The sequence below is a fragment of the Schistocerca americana genome, chromosome X (assembly GCF_021461395.2).
Source record: "Schistocerca americana isolate TAMUIC-IGC-003095 chromosome X, iqSchAmer2.1, whole genome shotgun sequence".
In the NCBI taxonomy this organism is placed as follows: domain Eukaryota; kingdom Metazoa; phylum Arthropoda; class Insecta; order Orthoptera; family Acrididae; genus Schistocerca; species Schistocerca americana.
In genome coordinates this window covers 244,993,272-245,005,334 of record NC_060130.1, presented here as the reverse complement: position 1 = coordinate 245,005,334, position 12,063 = coordinate 244,993,272, and the positions used below count along the sequence as shown (strand labels likewise).

Below are 12,063 nucleotides of genomic sequence, written 5' to 3'. Positions count from 1 at the left end.
GCAGAACACTAAATTTTTCACCCAACAATAACATACTCCTGAACAGTATGCACTCAGAGATCAAATGTGGGACTATATTACCTCCAGAATATTTTACCCATGGGGATGCCACCATCATTCTACCGTACAGTAATGTCGCATGTCCTTGGGAAATATAACGACTGTGATTTCCCCTGCTTTCAGCCATTCAGAACACCAACAGTCCATCTTGACTACTATTAATATCATTCCATCATTCAGACTGCTTCTGCAACTACTCGGAAAGTTGCTGTCCCCCTTCAGGAACCTTGTACTAGTCTGGCCTCTTTACAAATATACCTCTGATGATGTTAACCTATTGTTGAGGCACTTAAGTTATCTGGTCGGAGCACTGATCATGGTTTGTAGCATGCCAATTTACTTTGAAACATTGATAACTTTTCCATTGGAAGAAATGTTTCTCAGATTTGGAACAAGATTTTTTGTGCGCAATGCAGGTTCATTTAACCGTTTATCATTCTGTGAGTTACAGATCATTCTCTAACTCATATAAAGAAACTGTAACAAACATAAAATATGAAGTCAGAGGTGTCAAAAGTCCGTACAACAACAATGAAAACATCTTCTTACCATTGCCACTGTGGCCTTGAATGCTTTGCTCGTTTCTTTATACACCATTTCCCTTCCTAATGTGGGATGAGCACCAACATCACTGTTAACGTATTCTTCCCAGGTAACTTTGCTCTCAGGTGGAGGTGACAGTGATGGTCTTCTAACTGGCTGGAAATTGAAATGTCTTTATCCTGTTATACACTGCTTAGTTGTTTCTAGTGGGAGCATGCATGAAAATTTATGTAAATATACTTACATTTAACTACAGAACAATTATTTAAAAATGTTGCATACATTAAAAAATAAAAACTTACTGTATATACACACATTAAAATTGTCAACGTGAAACAGTTCAGAACCTAGATACAAATTAATACACGAGGGACGATCATAAAGTTTTGATTGGAAGTGCATGTATGCAGTCACGCCACTCACAGAAATCCCTGCAATAAAGTAATGGAGTGTACCACTAGAAGTGTCAACACAAAATGATGAAGACCATTATAATGTGGAATATAGTTTTCTGCATTTGAAGGTAAACAACACTGCAAAAATGCTGAGCTAACAGAAGCACATGGTAACAATGTACCAACATATAAAATAGAGGTGCAAATGTACCCAGTGTGATGGAAAAGTCTGAATGATGAAAAACATTTACAGACTATCTGTCGTGAAGCACTGGGAGCCTGAAGCACTGGGAGCCTCAGGAGAAGTGCTCGATGGCTGGCTTATTGAAATGAAGATGATAGGGTAAAAAGTGAAAATAACATAACTCAACGGACTGATTTTCAACATCTTGCACAACATCTGAATGAGCAAAAGTTTGAAGTATAACCCACTGGCTACTGCCTCGGGTTCTTCAGCCGATGATTGTTTAACAATTTTCCTGTTTGTTGCTAGCACGAGCAGCTGGTAAAAGTCAAGAGAAGACGTTAAAAAAAAAACTTCAACTGAACAACCTGTGGCAAAAGTGAACAAGCATTATGTCAACTAGTGGTCATGACAACCTCAATAATTTTGTAAACAAAATTTGCTGCCCATTGGGTTCCCTGACTGATCAAAATGATTAGAAAATCCTGCCGAATCAAGGCAGCAGCGGAAATGTTACAGACATGTCAGGCCAATCCACATGACTTCTTTTGCTGCCTAATCACCATGGATGAGTGCTGGGTGTACCACTATTACCCGAGACAAAGGAGCAAGCACACATTGTAAATGCATTGATTCACCACTGTCGAAAAAGACAAGGACCCAACTGATATCAGTGACAGTTGTGATGGGTGTTTTTTGGTACTGCCATGGTATGGTGCCAACAGATTACACTTGTAAGGGAAATATCACACAAGGAGCATATTCCCAAAGTTTCCTGACAAGGTTAAGGGAGGCTGTTGAGACAAAGCATTACGGGAAGATGTCCAAGAGCGTGTTTTTGCCCCCCTGACAGCTCCCAGATCATACTGTGCAGGACAGTCGCACCAGTTACTACACTGGGCTATAGAATTTTGCCTCATGCCCCATATTCTCGTTACGTGGCACCCAGTCACTTCTTCCTCTTTCCCCGGCTGAAGTAATGATTTGAGTGGCAGACATTTCCATAATGACAATGAAGTAATTTTCAACATGGAACATTTCATGAACAGCCACCATAAAATCAACCTTTGTTGGGAAAAATGTGTCACACAGAACAGTGAATATGTAGAGGAGGACTAACACCATCACCCAAGTTAAACCAACAAAGAGAGGTGGAGTGGTCAACATGCTGATAAATGTTTCTGTGTTGATATTAAACAATGATAAAAGCGTCTGTAAGGATACCAGAAGCACTGAGAACTTTATGTCCTTACACACCAACTTTTAATACAGAATAAACAAATGAGGAATCCAGAGAAAGTCTATACTGCATAGTTGGCATACTGTAATTTGAACAGCTATGTTAATTGTTGAATTTTCACAAAATCAATGATTAGTAAATGCTGGCTGAAATATTTACTCCAAACAGTAATGATTTATTCAGGCAGATACCTACAGTCACTGGAGGATGATCTGATGCAAAAATATCCTTAGGACACCGTATGGAGAAACAAACATTAAATAGGAAAATCGTGTTTCTACAGGGGTTTTGCTTTTACTTCTGTGAACAATCATTATTAACATTTTACTGTTAGGCTTTATGTTCATTAAAGAAATCACTTTCATTTTCATTCTTGCCCTTTGACATTCTTTTTATACACAGTTGGCCCAAAATAAGTCTACAAAGTCATTACTTTTACAGAGCTGATTTTAAAGTTTGTTATATAATTTATTGCTTTTTGCATCAGTTTTTAGTTGCATCATCATACGTCATAATGTTTTAGTTACCTCTCCATTACTGTCAAACCCTTGCGTGCTGCCTTTTGTCAGGCTTTCCATGATTGCCTTATTTTTTTGCAGATCTTCTTCTGACAGATGTTCTCTCCTCTTCCTTGATTCAAGTAACATTCCATTGATTACATAAAAATCTGCATGGAAAGGCCCGACCATTTCCTGAAAATAAGTTTCAGTGTAAATTACCTTACCCAAGAAAACCTCTCTACATTGTTTTTACTGTTACATTTATTAATATGTCTGGGCAGCATAATCATAATAGTCATGGAAGCAAAAATGTAGAAAAATTGCTATATGCTACAAGGTATTTATTAAGACTTCATGCTTGTACAATGCAATGCAGTGCATGATGTTCTGTGATGAAGACTATCACCATGTGTGCCCCAGGGAAGTGTGATATGACAGCTCCTATTCTCTAGATACAGCAGTGATATGGCAGAAAGAGTGAGCCGCAATTTACGGCTATTTGCTGATGATGTTGTGGTGTATGGTAAGATGTCATCATTGAATGACTATAGGAGAATCCAAGACGATTTAGACAAAATTTCAATTTTTTCTTTATTGTGGGACCTGCAGCATATATTATGTAACAATGGAACATTATGCAGAGATTTGGTTGCCAGTACACAGCTTGATATTTTATTCTCAGATTTAAGCTTATTTCAGCTTTATTGCCTTCCCCAGTACATCTGCTGACAATGACATGTATTTATAATTTATATAATACACAATTTATAAAGGTTCTTTTACACTGGATGCTATACTCACGTCCTGACTTTGTAAGGTGGGCCTATGTCAACTCTGAGTAAACTATTACTGCTGTCTGTAGTAGTTGGATGTAGAATTGTTTTCAGTAGCATTTTAAAGTTGTTTTATAATATGCATGCAACAGCAAATTATCATACATTTTTAATTATTCTGAGAGTCATTGAAATTCAAGTCTGACAGCTAGTTGTTCACTCAAAGGTATTTATGTTGTTGTGGGTTTTTAAAAATTCTATTGATATTTTATGTAGGGGTAACAGATATTTGGTTATCTGTTATCCCTACATAAAATATCAATAGAATTTTTTAAAAACTGTGTGTGCCTGAAATAAGTTTTTACATTTAGTATATTGTAGGGATAATCTTAGGTGTGTATGTATATTTCAAATTTCTCCAAAATATCCATGATTGGACCTTTCAATGTTGTCAACTTTGTATTTCTGATTTTTGTGGTGTGTAAAAAGGCAGATTGGTTATTATTTGTTTCTCTCACGTATTCTCTGAATCTGACTATGAAATTTCTTTCTATGTATCCTATATAAAATTCTGTGCAGTTATTGCAGTTAATTACAGATAGGACAAATGGGGAGATTCAAAGAACACACGACATAAACAAACAACATCCAATGCACCTTCTTTACACATCACAAAAATCAAAAATATGAAGCCGACAACACTGAAAATGCACAACAAATCCTGCACAAAATCCCACAATCTCGAATCATGAATAATTCGGAGGCATTTGAAATACACATATACACCAACTGATTTCAAGCACACACAGTTTTTGAAAAAATTTATTGAAATTTTATATACTGTTAACAGATAACCGAAACACATCAATACAGTTCACTAGATACATGACACACAACAACATATATTTGAGTAAACAACTAGTCATCGAACTCAAATTTCTAAGTGTCAAACCAATAGAAAATGTAATTTAATATATGTGCAACAGTAAATATTGGACAACTTTAAAACATTACTGAAAAAATATTATATCCAACAACTTCAGACAGCAGTGATAGTTTACTCACACACAGTTGGCATATGTCCGTTAACGAAGTCAGGATGTGAGTACAACATCCAACGTAAAGAAAAAACCTTCGTAAATTATATAGTATGTAAATTATAAATAAATGTGATTGTTTGCAGATATACTGATGAACACAATAAAGCCAAAATAAGCCCATATACAAAAATAAAATATCAAGCAGTATACTGTCTACTAATTCTCTGAACGAAATTTTTAGTTGGTGTGAGGAATGGCAGCTTGCTCTTTATGTAGAACAGTGTAAGGTAAAGCAGATGAGTAGGAAAAACAATCCTGTAACATTCAAATACAGAATTAGCAGTGTGCTGCTCGACACAGTCACATCCATAAAATATCTACGTTTAACGCTGCAGAGTGATATAAAATGGAATGAGAGTGTAAGGTGAATGGTCAACTTTATTTTTTCGGGAGAATTTTGGGAAAATGTAGCTCATCTTGACAGAAGACGGCATATAGAATTCTGATGCAACCCATTTTTAGTACTGCTTGAGCATTTGGGATCCCCACCAGGTCAGATTGAAGGAAGACCTGAAACAAATTCAGAGGTGTGTTGCTAGATCTGTTACAAGTTCATTCGATCAGCATGCAAGTATTATGGAGACGCATCATGCATTCAAATGGGAATTTCTCGAGGGACGATGATATTCTTTTCACGAGGCACTACTGAGCAAATTTAGAGAACTGGCATTTGAGGTCAACTGTAGAATGATCCTACTGCTGCCACTATACATTGCACGAAAGGACCGTGAAGATACAATGAGAGAATTAGGGTTTGTATGGAGTATTACACACAATTGTTTTTCCTTCGCTCTATTTGCAAATGAATCAGGATAGCCACCACACACCGTACAGTAGCTTGTGGAATATGTACATAGATTTAGATGTAGACATAGACAAGATGTCTGAAGTGCCCCCCCCCCCCAGCGTCTTTAAGCATGTGCTAACTCAATGCAGCTGTGACTAATGAACACATTCAAACGTACCATCCTGGAACGAATTGGAATCACAGGCATTATGAATGCGCTGTTCAAGTGTCTGCATGTCAGGGATGGGCTCTGCATACACAACTTCTTTCAGCTGGCTATCTACAGGTTTGAAGTCTGGTGATTTTGCAGGCAACAGAGCTGGAGCACCTCATTTGATTCATCGGGCAGTGTAGATATTGTCGACTTACATGTACATGGAAATTGGGAAGTTAACTGGAACACCATCATGTTGCTGTTGTTGTGGTCTTCAGTCCCGAGACTGGTTAGATGCACCTCTCCATGCTACTCTAGCCTGTGCAAGCTTTTTCATCTCCCAGTACTTACTGCAGCCTACATTCTTCTGAATCTGCTTGGTGTATTCATCTCTTGGTCTCCCTCTAAGATTTTTACCCTCCACTCTGCCCTCCAATGCTAAATTTGTGATCCCTTGATGCCTCAGAACATGTCCTACGAACCAGTCCCTTCTTCTTGTCAAGTTGTGCCACAAACTCCTCTTCTCCCCAATTCTATTCAATACCTCCTCATTAGTTATGTGATCTACCCATCTAATCTTCAGCATTCTTCTGTAGCACCACATTTCGAAAGCTTCTATTCTCTTCTTGTCCAAACTATTTATCATCCATGTTTCACTTCCATACATGGCTACACTCCATACAAATACTTTCAGAAACGACTTCCTGACACTTAAATCTATACTCGATGTTAACAAATTTCTCTTCTTCAGAAACGCTTTCCTTGCCATTGCCAGTCTACATTTTATATCTTCTCTACTTCAACCATCATCAGTTATTTTATTCCCCAAATAGCAAAACTCCTTCACTACTTTAATTTTATCATTTCCTAATCTAATTCCCTCAGCATCACCTGACTTAATTCGACTATATTCGATTATCCTCATTTTGCTTTTGTTGATGTTCATCTTATGTAGTAGAAACATTGTCTTTTGTACCACCAAAGGCACGTCTTCCAGCAAGTGAGGCAGGATCACCAGCAGGAAGTGCAAATATGCCTTGCCTGTGGGGCACTGTAGAAGGATGACGATCCCATGAGGCAGTGGTCAATAATCGCTGCCCACATTATGAGGCAGAATCAGTGTTGATGGTTCACTGCCAAAATACAATGAGGATTCTCTAAAGTTCACAGGTTGGTGGTGTGAAGATTGGCAATATCACCCCTTGTAAAAGTAGCCTCATCTGTGAACCTACATCTACAAACATATTCTGAATGCCACCATATGGTGAGTGGCAGAGGGTATCTAGTAGCACTACTAGTCATTTCCTTTCCTATTTAATTCACAAATAGTGTGAGGGGAAAAATGACTTTCTATGCCTCCGTGTAAACCCCAATTTCTCTCATCTTGTCTTCACGGTCCTTATGCAAAATGTACATTGGTGGCAATAGAAGTGTTCTGCAGTCAGCTTCGAGTGACAGTTCACTAAATTTTTTCAATAGTTTTACTCGAAAAGAATGTCGCCTTCCCTCCAGGGGCTCCCGTACAAGTTCACAAACCATTTTCTTAATACTTGTACATTGATTGAACCTACTGGTAACAAATCTAGCAGTGCACCTTGAACTGCTTTGATGTCTTCCTTTAATCTGAGCCTGTGGGGATCCCAAAGACTCTAGCAGAATGCAAGAATGGGTGTTCTATATGTGGACTCCTCTACATATATACCACAGTTTCCTAAAATTCTCCAAATAAACCAAATACGGCCATTCACCTTCCCTTTTACAATACATACATGCTCATCTCATTTCATATTGCTTCACAACATTATGACCAGATATTTAAGCGATGTGACTGTCATGCAGCACACTACTAATGCTGTATTCAAACATTACGGGATTGTTTTTCCTACTCATCTGCATTAACCTACATTTCTCTACATCTACATCTAGCTACCATTCATAACACCTACTAGAAATTCTGTTTAAGGCATCTTTTATCTTCCTAGAGGTCCTCAAGAATGACACAGCTGCAGATTGCTGCTCCCCTTGTCTGGCAGATCATTTATGTATATAGAGAATAATACTGGTCCTATCATACTTCCCTGGGGCAGGAATGATGACAGAAATTCCAGCATCATGGTGGTCTGTGTGATGACCCTGCGACAATACCATCACTTCGGAGGCAAGTCTGATGGTAATAAGTGCAATGTAAGTGATACGGATAGTGGCAGCAGTTGGGAATGTTTCACACAGTCGTCTGGCTCACCCCATGTTGGTGGGCCACCTGCCAGGTGCTGATACTGGGGTCATATTCTACAGTGTTCAACACCTATTCCTCCAAGGCCTATGAATCAGAGTACACTGAAAAGTAATGTACACCTTGAGAAATGGACCAGGTGGCACGTGGAAGGAATCTTCCTGCTCAATACACATACAAAGTGTGAATGCATTGCATTCATCCAGTGTATTTAGTGCTATGACAATAAAAGTTAAATAACATGCTGTTATCAAGTTTTTACCTGCTAAAGAAGTGATGCCCAGTGAGATTCATCATTTTTTAAAGCCTGTTTATGGTGACAAGACTGTTAACAGGTCTACCGCAAATCCTTTAGTGATAAAATTTTGTGAAAAAGTCATAATGGTTGATGAAAAAAATTCTTTTGACTTTGTTTTGGGATGCTCACCTAGTTTATGCGACTGATTATATGGTACAAGACATAACGGTAAATTCTTCTCAGTACAGAGAGACTCTGTAACATCTCCGATCTTGAGTTTGTCATCTTGGAGGCAGCCTGGCACCAATAATTTTGCATTTTTGCAACATGACAACGCTCACTTACACAACTTGTGCAGCTAAAGAGGCTCTGCAAAACCTAATGTTTAAACCGATTCCACACCCTCATTTCTCCTACCATCTTGCACCTTGTGATTTTTATTTTTTTCCTCTACTCAAAAGAGACCTCAAGGGTAATCATTACACCTCAGATGAGGAGGTGAAGACAACTGTCAAGTCCTGGATTCAAGAAAAGTCACAAGAATATTTCAGTGACAGAATGAAAAAACTTGTTACACACTGCGAGTAATGTGTTATTCTTAACAGCAACTTTTTTGAAAAATGAATACGATTTTGAAGCTTAAGAATTGCACTTAAATGGACTTTTTGCCTGATCTTCCTAAATTGTCTTGCTTGTGTTCTACAAGCATGCGTTCATACTTTTCAGCCTACCTTTCGTATGTACCGGGCACCTGCCATTCATAATTACTCATCTCTATAAATGACTGTGTCCAACACAAATGATGGAACACCGTTCCAAACCATTTATGGTGCAGTTGCTGATGGTGAGGATACATCTCCTGGTACAGTCGTGCTGCTGTCAGCCTATTGCATTTGCCTGTCCATATGTACAGACCATTGTGGCCTGTTTCTGGATGGTGTATCAGGTCATTGTCTCCAAGCACTGCACTACATGACAGACATCCACCAGGCAACAGCAATGAAGCAGATGCCCCATGGCACCGATACACGAGTGCCCGCCACCGTCTGAACAACATTACTGCCCTCTCGAGGGTGGATCTAAAACACTAGTAGAGAGAAAACATTCCCCCTTACTAGGTGCATATATGTGCTTCCAATCACTGAAGCCTATAGAGTCAATGATTTTTATCTCCACCTGTAAGTTGGTGTCTCTCTCTTTAAATGTATTTCCGGCCATCTGTCCATATGACCTTTTTTGTTCCTTATCCTCTAAGGGATCATTTCTTGTAATTTATCCTCAGCCTGTACATCTTTAAAGAAAAAATTACATGCAAGTAATATACACATGTAAAGCAGTCACTACTCTAAAGTTGTCTTACTACCAAAACTCTTTACTGGGTACTGTACAAATGGTAACAATATACTGTAAAAATCACCAGTGAGTTACCAGGCATGAACTTTAGTGTGGGATCCCAAGAGTTGGGTTTGTATTTTTCACATACTTTATAGATTAACAGTTGTCAAAATACTGAGGAAATATTTTAAGTCCAAAGGGAGATCTAACCTTGAATCTTTACATAAGCAATTTGGTGCATAAGAAACAGAGGTGTTGAACCACATATGCAAGTAATAGCCTATACAACAGGAATGCCATCAACTTTGCAAATCATAAATTGGTTAAAAAGGGAGAAGTAAAATGTCTGAATTACACACAGAAGCTATTCTGAGTACTTGAAACACAGTCAAACTGGAAAAGGTACAGCCTGTTAGTAACACAGATATGACTAAAACAGTTGTTTGCTTTCAGCTTCCACAAATGTGTCGCGTGGTTCACTGTTTTGTCCTTATCCACTCATGTAGTCATTGTCTGGTGTGAATGACATCAACTAAACCTTTTCTTCTGTTTAATGGATTTTTCTAGTTTGCATTCTTTTTTGTCAACTGTCTGATCTGAAGGAATGAAGATTAATGACTATGATTTCATAATTAGAGATGGGATGGCAATACCAACTGGTTGCAGCATATTGGTATTTTCTTTCTATTATAGTAACAACCTTATCTTATTGTTTCAGCCAGCCTCACTTTCAGCCTTGAGAAGCCCTTCGCTATATTTATAGACAGACACCTGTTTCCACTCCAGTCATTGATGGTATAGCACTGTAATGTATGTTTCTGTGAATGTTTTTATACCAAGTACTCTTACTTTGCATTTCAGTACCTAAATTGTTATAAACAATTAAATTTGCTTCTCTCTTCCATTTGTTGGACCTCATTCTCATTTCACACACTGTTTGGGATTTAAGTAGAATCATCTGAATTAAGAGCCATAACCAGCATTTGATGATAATGTGTTTGGAGAAAACTGCACATTTCTTACAAATTTAAAATAACTTTCAGCATAAAACAATAACAGTTTCTTATTACCATTCTATTTAAAATGAGGAATATTTTATATGTTGACTGAACTTCTCAATAAATAAGGTGAAACAAGTGATAAGATCTTCTGAGACATCAGAAAGTAACTGGTGAGGAAAGCTGCGAAGTTTTCACTTTAAAAAACAGACACAATACCAGCCCACATACAACAATAAGAACAATAACAGCAAGAATGAAGATACAAAAGTAAAACCATCAGTCAGTAACAACAACTACTAAGTACACAGATTACCTTCCTGTCTTCTCGAAATATCCAACCCGTTTGTGCACGTGAAAAAGTGATAGATTTTGTTGACATCTGAGCAGCCATAATGTCACTACTCATCAAAATATCAACTTCATCCTCTATTTCAACTTCTGTTTCCTGAAAAAGATCAGTACATTACTACACTATAGAACAGAGGTAAACATTAAACATTGGTAAATTCTGTTAATGACTGTTCTGTATTCCATTCTACACTCATGAGCAGTTGGATTGGGGATAACTGCAGTGTTGAAGACTGTGTGCTCATTCTAGCAAAACAAATAAAATGATTCAGTGTATTACATGACTGAGATCCTGATAAACCTCTTATTCGGCGTAAGCAAGACAGGGATTTCATCAAGCCTTTTTCTGGCTGTAGGCATGACCAGCAAGTGTAGGTTGGCAAAATGCACAATGTCAGTGCATTTGACCACAGTCAGCCTGGCACATAGGACAATTTGTCTCCCTGGCACATTGGACACTTTTGTCTCCAAGGACAGGCAAGGACTGGGCTTTTACATGCCATCCTGTCAAGGGTGTACCACGAGTACATTGACATGAAAAACCGCTGCCATCACAGTCAACTCCTGCAGGCAACAATGTATTGATGGCTGGGGTCATAATTAACTATTAAGTTTGTGACAATAGATTGACAGGCAACAGCACAACAAAACATTCACAAAGTCAATGATGAACATAAACAGTGAGTAGTCCTTCTATCCAGAGCCATCTCCAGCTAAGGAATACCGAAGACCATGCCCCACACATGTACCTCTGCTCACGGTACATCACTGGACAAACAGATTAGCACAGTTGCATGAACACTACCACCATTAGGCACCTGAACTGATGAGTCATGGTGCATGTTGGTACACACTAATGGCAGCAAACCAGTCTGACAAAGACCACATGAGGCAATACATGCCAACACTGCACCATTAAGACAGGTGGTGGACTTATTCCTGCATGGGGGCTGCTTACATAGGATGAAATGTGTACCCTGAGACATCTGTCATAGTCATTCAACAGTGAAAGAAATGGAAACATACAACACTATCATGTGCAAGCATTTGCTCATCTGCAACTCCCTACTTGCAACCTTTAACTCTATCAAGATAATGATGTAACCCACTGTTCCTAAACTGTGCCAGATTGGTTTCAGGAACACTCAACAGATATGAGGGTTTTTGTGTAG

The 12,063-nt window shown here is 38.3% G+C and overlaps 1 protein-coding gene across 1 annotated transcript in view; it reads right to left on the bottom strand.

Annotated features, from left to right (window-relative positions):
* The window catches only part of LOC124556564 (ankyrin repeat domain-containing protein 13C), a 106,687-nt gene that overhangs the window by 16,076 nt on the left and 78,548 nt on the right, over nt 1-12,063 (bottom strand). Inside the window, exons 6-8 of the mRNA XM_047130519.1 lie at nt 10,857-10,988; nt 2,950-3,114; nt 610-759 (exon numbers count right to left, since the gene is read on the bottom strand). Coding sequence (XP_046986475.1) covers nt 610-759; nt 2,950-3,114; nt 10,857-10,988 — 447 coding nt within the window. The remainder of the gene's footprint in view (nt 1-609; nt 760-2,949; nt 3,115-10,856; nt 10,989-12,063) is intronic.